General features: G+C 36.0%; 2 protein-coding genes across 5 annotated transcripts in view; one reads left to right on the top strand and one right to left on the bottom strand.

Moving 5' to 3' along the window:
• The first annotated feature begins 5,011 nt into the window (after positions 1–5,011).
• On the top strand, positions 5,012–11,901 carry SYCP3 (synaptonemal complex protein 3). 2 transcript variants are annotated; one of them, XM_081595542.1, is made up of 9 exons: positions 5,012–5,045; positions 5,913–6,058; positions 6,650–6,713; positions 6,870–6,904; positions 8,605–8,722; positions 9,547–9,646; positions 10,290–10,388; positions 11,318–11,422; positions 11,550–11,901. In XM_081595542.1, the coding sequence occupies exons 2-9, from the start codon at positions 5,926–5,928 to the stop codon at positions 11,601–11,603; spliced, it is 708 nt and encodes a 235-aa protein (XP_081451668.1). In that variant the 5' UTR covers positions 5,012–5,045; positions 5,913–5,925; the 3' UTR covers positions 11,604–11,901. The 2 variants fall into 2 exon arrangements, with proteins under 2 accessions (XP_081451668.1, XP_081451669.1); XM_081595543.1 differs by having other exon boundaries at positions 5,012–5,197.
• The window catches only part of CHPT1 (choline phosphotransferase 1), a 29,267-nt gene continuing 25,184 nt past the window's right edge, over positions 11,455–15,537 (bottom strand). The window contains exons 8-9 of one of the 3 annotated variants that reach the window (XR_014083450.1): positions 13,848–14,051; positions 11,455–11,629 (exon numbers count right to left, since the gene is read on the bottom strand). Coding sequence is in view for 1 of the 3 variants with exons in the window: in XM_081595541.1 (XP_081451667.1) it covers positions 11,585–11,629; positions 13,941–14,051 (156 nt within the window). In the remaining 2 variants the exon portion in view is untranslated. The remainder of the gene's footprint in view (positions 11,630–13,847; positions 14,052–15,537) is intronic. The other 2 variants (XR_014083449.1, XM_081595541.1) reach the window with 2 other exon arrangements.

Below are 15,537 nucleotides of genomic sequence, written 5' to 3'. Positions count from 1 at the left end.
CCAGATGCCAACAATGAAGTAAATTATCAAATTATATACTATTACATTAAAAAGAGGTAAGTGCCTAACAAAGGTACCTGGGAAAGAGGTCTAGGGAAAGAAGAGGAATTACAGTGCAGAGTTTACAATTACAATATCTAAAAATGGGGGCAGAGAGGCCTTATTGAGATGAATAGTGACATTTAAGCAAAGACCTGAAGAGGCAGCAAGCTTTGTGCATAGTCTTAATTACAAACTTCCCGGATGGCTCAGTGGTAAAGAATGTGCCTGCAATGCAGGAAACAGGAGATGTGGATTTGACCCCTGAGTAGGGAAGATCCCCTGGAGGAGGAAATGGCAACTCACTCTAGTATTCTTGCCTGGAAAATCCCATGGACAGAGGAGACTGGCAGGCTACAGTCCAAAGGGTCACAAAGTCAGACACGACTGAGCACAAGCATGGACAAGAAAAATCACAAGCCAACCTCAGTCATGAAAACGGACACAAAACACTGAACAACCCAAATATAGCAATGTGCTTAAAAAGTTAGCACCTCGTGATCAACTTGGGTTTATCACAGGAATGTAAATTTGGTTTAACCTTAGAAAACTATATATACATTTTGTTCACCACATTACTAAGTAAAAAGATCATTTTAATAAATATAGAAAAATAATTTAATAAAATCCAACACTTACTCATGATTTTAAAAAACAAAGTGATAGACAAGCAAGAAAGCTCTTGGCAACTGAAAATAGAAACTAAGCTTTCAAAAAGAGCAACTACCAAAGTCACACAAACAGTAGTGTTACTGAACGAGGTTTGTCTTGCCTGAAGTCCAGCAGGACAAAACACTGAGATGCCGAGGTTTGCAGCCAAGAGAGAATTTATACACAAGATAGCCAAGCTACGAGACAGGAAAACCAGTCTCAGCTCTGCCTCCCCAAGGCAAGGAGCTCAGCTGTTTATGGGATAAAGAATAAAAACGCAGGGTGGTCCAAGGCATGGGGAGTGTGGAGAAAGATGACTGGAAAAAGGTGTAGAATCTGCCATTCTGAGCATCTGTTAACTAGGCTACAGGCCTCTGCAAGTTTTAAGAGTAGAGTTTTCACTCCTCTGATGTCAAAAATGTCACCAAGCAACCACACTTGAATGCCCAGTTGACGGGTCAGTGGTCCAGACTTATCCAGCTCAGCTCAAACTATACCCAGCTGACTCCAAATTCCTGAAAACAACTTGGGCAGACACCTTACTGTTTGGGATAAGTGTAGCCAAGAAGACCTGCGAGTCTCAAAACGACCTTGATTAGCGATGGCAGGTGAAACGGATTTAACGTAGGTTTTGGTAGCATCATTGTTAATAGAAACTTTAGAAATATGCCCTTTAAAATTAGAAAGGATGTCTAATATTGATACTTTTATTCATCTTTCTACTGAAGAGCCTAATCAATACAAGCAGAAAGTGAGAGAAAAAAAAAATGCTGAAGAACTAGAAAGAAACAAAAAAGTCACTATTCACAGATACGAGCCCCGACTCTACAGACAAATCATTAAAAGTAACACAGGCGGTTAGCAAGATGCTGGATAGAAGAATAAGCCCCAGATCCCCTGCTTCCAGGACCAGCCTCACAGCGCACAAACGGAGAGTTCTCACCGCTAACTAACTGGGAGCACCCAGATCCGGCGCAATTCTTCCACCAAGGAGGAGGCCGCCATCAGACACACCTCTGGGCCTCGTCCACCCACCTCTCGGAGCTTCTACTTCGAAGGCAACGAGGCGGCTCTGGACGGTGTGGGCCGCTTCTTCTGGATGTTGGCCGAAGAGAAGTACAAGGGCGCCGAGATTTTCCTTTAGGCGCGGAAGCAGTGGGGTGGCCGCACCCTGGTCCAGGACCGGCCGGTGCTGGCCCCGGAGGAGTGGAGCACCGGCCTGGAAGCCACGGAGGCCGCCATGGCCCCCGAGAAGAGCCTGAACCAGGCTCTCTCTAGGATCTATACGTCTTGGGTTCTGCGAACGCAGACGTCCAGCTCTCCGAGTTCCTGGAGCACCACTTCCTGGAGGAGGAGCTTGTCAAGAAGGGCGTCCACTTGATCAACCTGTGCAGGCTGGCCGCCCGCAGGCCGGGCTGGGCGAGTATCTCTTCCAAAGGCTCTCCTGCCAGTGCGACTAGGCATCTCCGGAATCGGGTGGCCTTGGCGGGACCCCTCTGCCTTCCCCGGTCCTGAGATATCTGCCAGAGCCGCTGCCTCCAGCCAGGAGGCAACTTTTTAACCACTCTGAAACCTTCACCCAAGCTGTGGCACCAAATGGAAACAAGAAAGGTTCCTTTTGCAAAGGAGAAAAAAAAAAAAAAAGCTTGGCTGTTAAGAAAAAACCATAAGTATCTAAGTAGCATGAATGATTTGTAGTCTAATTCTCTCAATTGTCTAAAGAAATGATTTCTAACTTGCGTGCATCTGATAAACTATGTTTGCTCTGCCAAGAAGAATAAACACACCTATTCAGAAAGTGTTGAATAGAATTTTAGGGTTTCAGGACTTCTATGGAGTCATGATAAAATTGCTTTCCCTGAAGAAAAAAGAAAAAGTTGATGTGATGTGATGCCATCAGCCTGTATTGAAGAAAGGACCGTATGAAATCAGTATTTGGTCTCCCATTAGGTTGCTACTGAGAACACTGATTATTAATTACATCATTCACTGACCTCTTTATAAAGCCTCTCAAGAGAAATTTTTCTCTGTCTTAATATTAGGAATAACACTGCTTTGCATGAGTAATTGGTTTGTTTTTGTTTTTTGGATACTGCAAATGATGTAATTAAGTTTCTTTTTCTGACTGCCTGATAAAAAGCTTAGAGCCAAATCTGTGGTCGGTTCACCCAGAGTAAAGGAGTAGGATTGTATTAGCATTTTGCATATGCTTCATTCCAGATTCTTCTATTACTAATTCCTTCGTGTATTTTATGGAGTCTTTTAAGCCACCTTAATCCCTTTCTGGAACAATGTTGTGTATAAACAGATAAATAAACTTTTAAAATGCAGATTTTAAAAGAAATAAGACCCATATCAGAAATCAATTGGATATTAGATGCTGGGAAATACTGAAGGCAGGAGGAGAAGGGGACGACAGAGGACGAGATGGTTGGATGGCATCACTGACTCAATGGACATGAGTTTGAGCAAGCTCTGGAAGATGGTGAAAGACAGGGAAGCTTGGCAGGCTGCAGTCCATGGGGTCACAAAGAGTCAGACATGACTGAGCAACTGAACAATTAGAGCAAAATAGAGACAAATAAGTTATTTATAAAAAAATTCAATAAAAGTGAAAACTCTGCACAGAGGAAAAAATTTAACTTTATTGAATTATATTAAGACATTCTAAATAAATGGAAAATATGCTACATTCAAGAATAGAAAGATTCAGTTCTCTCTAAACTGATCTATAGATTTATTGCCATTCCAATTAAAATCCAATAAGTTGTTTGGTTTTGTTTTTTCCTGGAACTTGTGAACTGAATATAAAATTTGCTTGAAAAGCAAAGTTCAAGAATACACAGGATGCTCCTGAAGAAAAAAATAAGGTGTGACTTGCCCTATTAGATGCCAAACCTTTAATAAAGCTGGAATGATGGCACAGAGATAGGCAAACTGATCCAGTGGAACTGGCTAGAGAAGCAGACTCAAGGACATACAGAAACTTGACAGATGATGTAGCTGTTAAATGGAAAGAATGCACTATTCAGTAAACTGGTTTCCACAGCAAGGAATGAGACCAAGTAATTGGATCCTACCTGTCAGGCACAAAAATTCTATATGAATAAAGGTTTACAAATGAAAAATAAAACCTTCAAACTTTTGTTTTTTTATGGCTTCAGGATAAAAGATACAGAAAGCAGTCACAAATATTTATTAACACTCACCCAATATATAAAAAGTTACAAATCAATAAGAAACACATAACCCAATTGAAAAATGAGCAGGAAACTCAAATAGATATTTTAAGATAAAGGAAATGCAAATGGCCAATAAGCATAACAAGAGCTTAATCTTATGAGTGATTGGAGAAATACAAAAGAAGACCCTAAAGAAATATCATTTTACACCTCTGAGAATGGCAAAATTAAGAAATCTGACTATACCAACTGATGATGAGTACATTGAACAATGGAAACTCATTCTGTTGGTGGGAGTATAAATTGCAAACCAATTTGGCCTTATTTCATCTAGCCTATTACCAAACAACTTCACACCCAGATCCTCTGTAAAAACTTTAGCATATACTCAGGAGATTAGAATATTCATAGTAGCATTGTTTATATAGGCTGTAGTCTGAAAACAACCCACAAGTCCAGAGAAGAAAATAAACTAATAAATTGTGGAATAGAGGCACAATGGGGTATTATGCAGCAGTGAAAATGAAGGAACTTTGGTTAGGTATAATCATCTAGATTCTCTCAGTGACAATGTTAAGTAAAAAAGCGAGTGACTGAAAACTACATAGAATATGGTATAATTTTTTGTACTATGCCAACACAAACAAAACCTAGAAGGGTTGTTTATGGGCACATATATGTGGTAAGAAAACTTAGAAAATAGGAGGGTCCAATGATTCACACAGAATTTAAGGTAAGTTTTTAAAAAACCTCTGAGTAGAAAAGGAGGGTGTGAGTGGGATGGAAAGGACTTCCTGAGAAGATTCGATGGGTTCTGGTAAAATTCTACTTCGCAAATTAAGATGTGTGTTCTTCACATTTCATAACTTACATGTTCTTTTGCCATTTTATTAAAATAGTCTGAAAATTTTAAACTTAAATTACAGAAAGCAACTGGAAAGCACCCCCCTCACTTGTACTAGCCACAGATTGCCGCCCAAAACGCACTCAGGGTCAGCAGCCTCACAAAGTTCGTCAACGTCGTCTGAGGGGGCGGAGCCCCGAGACCACTGTAAGCATGCGCCTTCCAAGCCAGCCAATCAGCGACGCTCCTGGAAGGCAACGCTGGCTTTTCTCCCGCGGGAATTCGGAGTTTCCTCAGAGGAGTGTCGTGCTGCGAAGTGGACACTTGAGGTAAGGTATTTGGGCACCGGGCAGCGGGAGTGGAGGGTACGCCTGTCCAGAGACATTAATTGCGGTCCTCGGCCAGTGGGGTGTTTTTCGGGCGTGAGGAGGGAAGCGTTTGTCCTGCGTGGAAGTCTGAGCCAGGGGCTACTCTTGACCAGGTAAATTTTCCCTGCTAGCTCTCCCGGGAGGGAGCCTCTGACAGGAATTTGAAGGCCATAAAGATCTTAGTGGGTAGAGCTGTGAGTGGCGGGGAGCAGGCGGGAAGGCCCAGGCTGGGCAACTTGGGTTGAACATGGCGGGTGGACAAGTTGACCGCAGACGAAGAGGGTGGGCTGTAGTCTCCGGACCACCGCCCCCCACCCCCCACCCCCAACCCCCGCCACCGGCCAATCCACAGAAACCATTTAGATTAACTCAGGGCTCCCCTTCACTGGTCCTCGAGGCCTGGGTCGTGGAATTCTTACTGAATGTCTTTTTCTGCGGGTTTTATTTTGTAATTCTGTTGCTGACAGTTTCTTTGAGGTGGGGTCGTGATTGATCCTGTCAGTCGTTGATTTCACCCTGTGACTGAAATGCAAAATCTAGATTTGCCTCAGTTTATTTAGCCAGAAGCTGGCAAAAGCGGAGCTAGAATTCCGCCGCCCTCCCCGTCCTCAGAGGAGAACTCTCCATTAAGGCACCCCAGGAATCAGGGGCGGCGCTGTCATTATCTTGTTAATTTTTGGTCCAACAAAGTAAATGAAGAGACTCCTCAAGTGGAATTCAATTAAAATTATCTTTATTTGATATCTCTCATTTTGAAATTTGCCAGTCTATTTAAATAGTGTCTTTGGATTCAGAAGGGTTTTTTCGTGTTTTTTTTTTTTTAATCAGAAAACATTGAAAAATGGTACCCTCTGGAAGAAAACATTCCGGGAAGTCGGCGAAACCATCCATGGGGGATCAGGCTGTAAGAATCTATGAATTTGAGCAAGAAGACAAAAAAGATCTGAGTGGTTCAGAGGAGGATGCCATTGAAGGTACAGTAAACCTAACGTTTACTGACCACGTCCTGCATTTTCATGTATTTCATGTTTCTGTTTTGGGGCTAGTGAAGCTTCTACAGCATCTTTCACCTGATGTCTGATAAACAGTCCAGAGATTATTATGACATTAACACAGGAAGACTTGCAAAATTGTTCGTATGAAATGGTCTTGGATCCTGATTTAATTCCATCTAACCTACATAGAGGCAGCTTCCCCTGGTGGCTCAGTGGTGAAGAATCTGCCTGCCAATGTAGGAGACTAGGGCTTGATCCCTGGGTCAGGAGAAGATCCCCTGAAGAAGGAAATGGCAACCCACTCCATAATTCTTGCTTGGGAAATCCCATGAGCAGAGGAGCCTGGTGGGCTGCAGTCCATGGGATCGCAAAAGAGTCAGACGTGACTTAGCGACTAAACAACGACACAACAAACCTGCAGAGAAAGGAGTGCGTTTATAAATCTGCTTTAAAAACTTGTCTTGGTAGAAAGCTTAAAAAAAAAAACAAAACTCAAAATTAAGGTATGATACCATTTAAAAATTACCAAAATAACACAATTTCAAATTTTTTTTTTTTATTGTCATGCAGAGAAGACCTTGATACTTGAGAAACGTGGGAGGAAAAGGAATTCTGCAGTAGTTGAAGACATGGGGTAATATGGTCAAACAGTTTTCACCTGTTAGACTTTAAGAAACATCTGTTTGGTTGTCCAGTGAATATTGCATGTAAAATACTGGGTATGTGATAGTCCTTCCAAAATAAAGATTTTATGGATCCTTAAAACTTTTCTGACGTAATTTTTTCATAGGGGTGAAGTACAGAATATGCTGGAAAGATTTGGAGGTATGTTTTAGGAGATATTTGTGTTCAACATTGTTTTAAACCATATAACTTGTATAATAGTAAATAATAACCAGTGGACTATAAGACTGTTTTTTAATACTTTGTTCTTATATGTAAGATTTTGCAGATATATGTGATTCAGCTTCATAGATTTCCTTATTAACCTTTTCCAGTTGTTGATGTGAAAAGAGAATGGTACCAACAATGGTGGGTTAAGAATGGTCCTGTTACTTTATACATGTGTGGGTTTAATAGATTATGCAATTTTAGAACAAAAATGGATGGGAAGAATATCCCTCTTTGTATGACTTTCATGGACTAAGTGATGCAAACACACGCATATCTGTATATGTGTCAGTTTTTCATTTTCTCTCTTTATTTTCTGTGACATTCTTGTGTTCTTTACTAAATGCAGTGTAAACTGAAACCTTTAAAATAACTGTTATTTTTACATTATCAAACTATGTAATTGAGAATTAAAGATAGTGTTGCTAGTAAGAGATGTATGAAAATCTGAAAGTGTTAGTCACTCAGTCACACTCAACTCTTTATGACCCCATCGACTGCAGCCTGCCAGGCTCCTCTGTCCATGGGATTTTCTAGGCAAGGATACTGGAGTGGTTTGCCATTTCCTTCTCCAAAGAGATGTATAATCAGATAAAAAGATCATTAAATTGTATGTCAAATATTAGTTACATGAACTGTGTTGGGGATAGTATTCTGAAAAAAGAGTAAATATTTGGCTCTTCTCTATAGATTATTCATATAATCAAATATTTTTTGAAAGCTTTGCCCTATTTGGTAGTAGCAAAATACTTGACCTTATAAATGTATCATTGGAGATGGATATTGGAAATCCCTTGTGGCTCAGCTGGTAAAGAATTCACCTGTCATGCAGGAGACCTAGGTTCGATCCTTAGGTTGGGAAGATCCGCTGAAGAAGGGAAAGGCTACCCACTCCAGCATTCTGGCTTAGAGAATTCCATGATTCCATGGACTGTATAGTCCACAGGGTCGCAAAGAGTCAGACACGACTTAGTGACTTTCACTTTCACTTGGAAATACCAAATATCCAATAGCATAGGTAACCTCATCATGGTTGCCAAAAATGACTATTGACAGTAAATCCATATGCATGTGCCTAGCAAAGAATTATTAGAAGTATTAAAAATTTTATGAAATGCAGTACTTATTGGTAAAAAAAATGGCCTGTAAAAAGCTCCACGGATGTATTTAAAAGAGTTCCTGAATGAATTTAGATACTTACTTAAGATTTTCCTATGCTTTGTCTCTGTTAGTAAAAATTATGTTTAATAGTGTCACTATGTTTTTTAAAAACATTTTAACTGTTTTTATTCTTTTTAGGCTTTTAAAAAAGTTTTGTTTTATATGAGTTCTAAATTTAGTCTTTGTGTCTTATGAGAAAATTAAAGTCTGTCTTTGAGACCTTTTTTTTCAGTTATTAACTTTTTATTCATCTCTAAATTAAAATTATCGCTAGTTAAGAAAATAAGAATTGAGATAGCAATAACTTTTTCTCAGAAAAAAAAGCAAGCAACTAATCATGCTTTTTGACAGTATGTGTATTTTTAAAATATCTTCAAAATTCTTGAACCAGTTTTATCCATATTTATTTGAATATGTGGGAATAAATAACTTACTTCCACATTAAATTTAATGAATATCTATTTTCATTATAGCTGATATTAACAAGTCTCTTCTTGCCAAGAGAAAGAGACTAGAAATGTATACCAAGGCTTCTCTCAAAACTAGTAACCAGAAACTTGAAAATGTTTGGAAAACCCAACAAGAGCAAAGGTAAGGTTGTTGGTTTTTTTCACTGCCACAACATTTGTATCATTCCTTACTACTCATGGGTGCAAATCATGAGAAGTATTATCGTCTTCATTTACTGGCATCTCTAGTAAAAATTATATTTGACTTGATTTTCCTCTAAGTCTTTTCTTTTAGTCCTATAACTTTATTCCTTCACAGACTTGAGATAATTTCCTAGAAATCAATAAAGATGACCTCTTTCCCCTTTTAAATAATGACTGAGGCTTTTTTCAAACAATAAAATAATTTATTTTCATTTTAAAAATACGCTAGCTGAATAAAAAGTCAGTGTCATATAAACCATTGGTCTTATAACAGTTAACTAACAATGTATAAAATGATCAACCTTATATATTATAAATAATTTGTATATTTTAGGTGAATTAACTGTTCTTTTGTACAAAATCATTGTATCAAAATGGGGAAAAATTAAGTGAAATATTTCTATTTGAAAATCTTCTATAGTAACTTCAGTGCATCTATCATATAACCTATATTCAGTAGGAGAAAATGAAAAAGTAAATTGCTTGGAGATAAAATGGACTTTTCTGGAAAATGTATATATATAATAAAACTCCACTAGTTTTCAAGAGCTAAAGCACATGAGAAGGTTTTGAGGGTTTTTCTGTTAGTTGGTTAGGAAAATAAATATTTCTGGAATCAGCGTAAGTCATACTTTTACTTCTTGATTTTACATCTGGAAATTTGATACTTTCTCTTTTATTATAGCATAATTACGTCAAATCAATTTTGTTTTGATAGTTGCTCCACGTTGATATGAAATATAATAATACTATGTTTTACAGGCAGAAGCTTAACCAAGAATATTCTGAGCAGTTTCTGACTTTGTTCCAGCAGTGGGATATGGATATGCAGAAAGCTGAGGAACAAGAAGAAAAACTTGCTGTTAGTATTATGCATAGCCTTGTAGCTTTATAATTAATCTATTATAACCAAGTGTCAAGCAGAAGTGGAGAGCCTGATCTTGTAGTACACCGATGGAACTCAGCCAGGTTCCATTACCTATTGCTGGCTGTGAGTTTTGTTCTGCTGAATGGTAAACCACAAGTACAGGCACATAACATATATAAAAGCTGTTGGGTGTTTGCTTCCTACCTAATACTTTGTTAATATGAAGTTTGCTATTATTAATACTATGTAGAGGTTATAGTTATTGGTAATGACAAAATCTAGGTTATGAGAATGTAAGTAATAGATAAAGTAGGGTGAAGGGCAAAAACCATTGGTTGAAAACAGGCCAAGAAACTGAAAGATCAGAAATACTGGAAGAATCATCTGTGTTGACATATAAAGCATGAAGAATTAAGACATGTTTTGAGCAGTTGAGATTTCCTATTCACTGACTAGCTGGATTATTATATTATTGTATGTAAGTGGTGAACACATTATCTAAACTCATAGTAAATGTTAAGATAAAATCTTAAAAATACTGATTCAAAAACTATTCCTTTTAAGTTTAACATAGAATTATTTTTTCCTAAATTTTACCCAAATAGTTATTACATAATTTTTTCTTTCACATTTGTAGAATCTGTTTCGACAGCAACAAAAGGTTTTCCAACAGTCTAGAATTGTTCAGAGCCAGAGACTGAAAACAATTAGACAATTATATGAGCAGTTCATAAAGGTTTGTTGTATTTGGTAACATAATACATTCTTAGAAAATAGTTTATATGGAAGTAGAATATTATTTTTTTCTCAGTTGAAGGGGAAAACATTTTGCTTACACATTTTAAATTCTTAACTATTTTTCCATTCTGAATTGATTATATTTAAGTGCTAAATGCTATCACTGGACATTATCACTTGGTGTAGGAACTTTAGTATTATATTTGATGCCTCCATTTCCCTTATTCTTCACCACTGCTACTGCCCTAGTTCAGAACTTTGTTATTCTTTGCTTATACTATAAAAACTCTTATTTTTCTGTTTACCAACCCATCCTTCATGGGTCTGCCATACTATCTTCCAAAAACATTATCTTTTCCCGCCTGAAAAACTGTCAGTAGATTCTCATTCTGAATTCTTAGGTATTCAAGATTTACCCCCACCCCCCAATAATATGATCCTTTTTTTATGCTTCAGTTACTACATTCATCCTTTACTTCCACCCCTCCACATAATTGCTTTCTCTGAACTCTGCACTTTCATGCTGTTGTTTATGCTCTTGCCCTAGAATACTTTTAACTCCTTTTCCCTTACCTTTTCAATATTATTCTTTTGGCAACTAAATTGGAATTAATCCCCATTTTCTACTACATAGCTACAGCAAGTTGTGCTTCTATTCCTTTTACAAAATTTTGTTATTTTTTGTTTGTTTCTTCCAGTGAGAAGGTACACTACTGTTGTAACTCCTTTAATAATATTTGATTTATGATGTTTTCTATTCCTTTAGTGGATATTTTGGTATTCATGTATTAGAATATCTTTATTTGAGATAAATAGTGTGCATTGTTGAATATTAAAAAGTTCCTACTTTTGAAAATTAACTGCATAAGTTTTGAAACTGAGATGAAAAGTGGTGGTTTGTAACTAACCTAGCTTTTTGTGTTTTAGAACATGGAGCACTTGGAAAAGAATCATGAAAACCTACTTACTGGTGCACAAAATGAACTTAAAAAAGAAATGGCTTTGTTGCAAAAAAAAATTATGATGGAAACTGTAAGTTGTTACTCAGACTGAAAAAGAAAGTATTAATGTAAGCATTGAAATATTTTATTTGCTGAAATATGTATTAACACTTATCTAAAAATTAAACCAGTGTTTAATATCTCCTTTCATGTAACAGCAGCAGCAAGAGATGGCAAGTGTCCGAAAGTCTCTTCAATCCATGTTATTCTGATGACTCTTTGAAGGAAGAACTTGAACCTAAGAAATACACAATTATAACATTAGCTAATAAGTCGTTAGAATGATTTAAGATTCTGGTTTAAAATATTACATTGTATTAATCATTAGCTTAAGTGCAAGACCATTCTTTTTGTTCACCTCCAAATATGAACTTAAGTGAGGAGCAGCAATCCCTAAATTATATGTACCACTGTGCTTCAGCTCTTTAATAGTACTAGTGATAATAGCAATAGTGAATTTTTCTAACATTTGTCATTTAACTTTTAGCAATAAAGATGATTTAATTGCAAGTTTTGGCCTCAGTGTATTTTGTATCACTTCCAAAAGGTAGAAAACACAAGTATAGATGGTTAATGTTCTTATTTAAGGAAAAAAACACAAAATCTATTATACGTACATCCTTTCATGCATATTCATGAAGTTACACTGCCAATTCTAATGAAAATAAGATTTCAAAAAATACATTCTATTGACTTATAACACTTATTAAAAGCAACTTAAGTTTCCCTTCTGGAATAAATTAAACTGCTAAAACCCATTTAAAAAAACCAAACAAGATATATAAATACTGTTTTAAGGCATGGATTTGTGAATGTCACTTCTACAATGACATCAAAATGCCATTTAACTGGGCTCAGTCTAATTAAATGACATGCCCTTAGTAAGGATTAAGAGCATTTCATTAACATACCTAATTACTTATGGTTTAAGTACTTCACATAGAATGTTTTGTTTTCCAGTTTGAATATTCAGTAAATATATGGAAATTTTTACATTCATTTCCAAACAGTTAATTCTTATACCTGGTATTTTTAACTGTGCACTTTTTAAACAGAGAAAAACATATTGAACACTTAATAAATATTGTTTCAGCAAAATAAGTTTGGAATATTTGGGTTAAACTTACTATTTTTTGCTGAAAATACTTTCCCTGAGTCATTCAAAACAATAAGCCCAGTAGAAAGGAAGAAGAGTGATTTTGTCTTGTTTTTCCACATTTTAAATTCTAATTTGCCTCATAATCCACCTTTATTTTAGGTTTTCCAAATTTTAAAAAACAAATACATACTGATTCTCTTCTGTGATCAATTATATTGGAAGAAATTAGTCTTCCATCATTAACAAATATCTGACATTAGGGACAGTTTACTTCCTAAATTTTTGCATTTTGTAAAGGATTTCCCTTTTAAGCCAAAGTACATGTTGGAATATAAATTTTAAGTACTATTCAAATTAAGCCATTCTTACTGAATTTACCAATTGTTTTAGAAGCAAAATAAGTACTCCAGAGTATTTTCGTACTTAAGTAACATAACTATATTTCCTTTTTAAGGAATATCAACTTTCACTCTTTTTACAATATGCCTTTTTCTTGCTTAAGATATAGTACATGTTCATTATTTCTTTTTTAAAGCAATATTTTCAGCATATGGCTTATGGTCTACAGAGCTGTTAGATAAAAATTACAAACAGGTAAGATGAGAAATGAGGATCTGGGTCACCAAAGAACCATATGACAGTTCTATTATTCAAAATGAGCAATAGAAACACTTTGAGAGTGGAAAGGTAAGAATCAATATATAATGTACTTAGTGACTGAATAAAAGATACTTATTTTATCCCCATTTTATCTCAAATGAGTGAAAGTGTACTTGAAGTAGCTTTAGCTGATATTCTAAAGGAAAGATACTTTTGTCACGGTTTCATAAATTACTGATTTTCTTATATGTCAATTGTGCTTAAGCTACTGTTTTTATTTTTCACAAATGGAAATGTTTAATATCCACTTTTTTGTGACAATGAAACTTAGAATATCAAGGAATAATTGGCTCTCACTGTAAAGATGCTTACATTTGACTCAATAATTACATTATAAGTCTATGCACTTATGCAATATTATGAACTCATTTATCAATTTTTAGCAATCAAAGTAAGCATCTCCCTCAAGATGGCTAAAATCCTTTGTCCTGAATTTTTATGTAATCCTTTGGCAGAGCAAATCCCAACTATCTGATAAGGATTTCTGAGACAAACAGACTGCTCTTTAGAACTGTAGTGGTTCACTTTCTTATACTTAGAAAATTGGAATTTCTTTGGTTTTGTTTAGAATTAACTTATAGGTTGTATTACTCTGATACCTTGATAAATGTTGATAATGAGGGCTTTGCAACTAAGATACAATGGATCTATAGGACTTAATGTTTATATTAAAATATAACCTTATTTGATAATATACTAGCCTCCTGCAAACGGGGATTTCCTTCACTCATAGGTTCCCCTAACTGCTTCTCCTCTTTTCCTTGGGATATTAGTCAATATGCTTGTGAACCTGTTCAGGTGCTTGATGACATGAAGTCTTGAAGATACTTAGATGAAGGTGTCTTGAAATTTGCAGGCACAAAGCACTAAAGTACCTCATCATATCAAGTGAAGAAATGACCTTTAGAAGCAAAAAAGAAAATATAAAATGGATTATGGTCTATCTTTTCTAAAGTAGCAGCTATTTTTTTCTGTCCTCCATCCCCTAATCTCAAACCTTAGCCAAAAATTCTTCATCAAAAATACTACATTTTTTAGTTTGTAAAATGGGCCTCACTGTAGTCTTCTGGAATATGCAGGGTATTTCACAGATGCAGAAACTGAGCTCACAGTGTTAAAAGGTCTAGACTAAATTACAAAAGCTGAAAACAGAACTCAAGTCTTCTGACTCCAGATTCTTTCAGTTTTCTGCTGTGCAACAAAGCCACCAATTTTCTACTAGAAGGGGCTGTCAGTCATTAGAATGAAATCACTCCATCATATACTTTTCTTATTCCTTATTCCTGTGAGAGTAGTTGTAAGAAAGTAAAGGCCTGGAAGAGACACCACAGTTGAGGGAAGGCATACAAAAATTGTGTTCTTTACAAAATTAAGGAGGAAGGCACACTATTTAAGAACTTTCCTAGAGACTGGGGGCAAATGCTTCCTTTCATAGAAAGGAGCCTTGTGGCTCTGTTGGTAGAAAATTCTCACTGATAAGAGGAAAATCTTATTTACTTGAAAAACTCCATCTGACTTTTCTCTCTCTGAAGCAAGAACCTTTTCTCTAAGGATGCCAAAGGGCACAATATGTTGGTTTTGGTCCACACGGTGTTTTTTTGTTTGCTTGTTAATTGTGGTTAACAAAGTGTTTTAAAGAAAAACTGAATTTAACTCCCTTACCATAATCTCCACCACTGATGTAAAACCAGGCCAACTCACTCATTACAGTTAGGTGCTTGAATTTTTAACACCTGATACTTTAATTACACTCATTCTATTTGGTAATACTTTTTAAGTTCACCAAAAGAAACCCTACACTGACTTTTCAGACACTTCGAAAAATCACCCCCTATTTCTTAAATTTAGATTGTTTTGTAGCACTAATAATATCTATAGTGGATAGTAATTTAAAAGAAATCATTCTGACTTTCAAACATTTTTTAGAATATTGCCTGAGAACCTTTCAAGGATTAAGATTTATATCTCACCACCATTTGAAGAATGGAAGACTTCTGAATAGATATTATTAATTTACTCCAAAAAAGTATAATACTATAAAACCTAGAATAAAGGATGATCACATGTACCCCATTGGTCCATGCACAGAACAGATAGGTTTTAAAAAATACCTATCTCTAGTAAATAGTGTGAGATCATTCAAATTATCAAAAGGTTCAATATTTCTTTTAGCTCACTTTAATATTAATTTTTGTACATCAGTAACAATTTGGTGAAGTCTAGTGAGTCTGGAGGCAGGGAAAAATGACTCAAAATTGTCCAGAAATAGCACTAATTGAAGCCTAGCCATAAATGTCTCAGTAAAATTTTTTTAAATGTCTCATTTTATTGCCTCCTTTATTTACTTGTCATTAAAATGTTAGAAACAATGATCTTCTTTTCCTTTG

This window comes from Giraffa tippelskirchi, chromosome 4, assembly GCF_054371585.1.
Source record: "Giraffa tippelskirchi isolate mGirTip1 chromosome 4, T2T-mGirTip1v1.2.pri, whole genome shotgun sequence".
In the NCBI taxonomy this organism is placed as follows: domain Eukaryota; kingdom Metazoa; phylum Chordata; class Mammalia; order Artiodactyla; family Giraffidae; genus Giraffa; species Giraffa tippelskirchi.
Note: the sequence above shows the minus strand (reverse complement) of the source record. Positions and strands in the feature narration are given on the sequence as shown.

What these genes read in the sequence shown, in the direction of transcription:
- SYCP3 (XM_081595542.1), top strand. Translation starts at nt 5,926, where the DNA reads ATGGTACCCTCTGGAAGAAAACATTCCGGGAAGTCGGCGAAACCATCC. An exon ending in GCAGTAGTTGAAGACATGGG is followed by an intron (nt 6,714 to 6,869) that starts GTAATATGGTCA and finishes ATTTTTTCATAG; the next exon opens with GGGTGAAGTACAGAATATGC. An exon ending in AACAAGAAGAAAAACTTGCT is followed by an intron (nt 9,647 to 10,289) that starts GTTAGTATTATG and finishes TCACATTTGTAG; the next exon opens with AATCTGTTTCGACAGCAACA.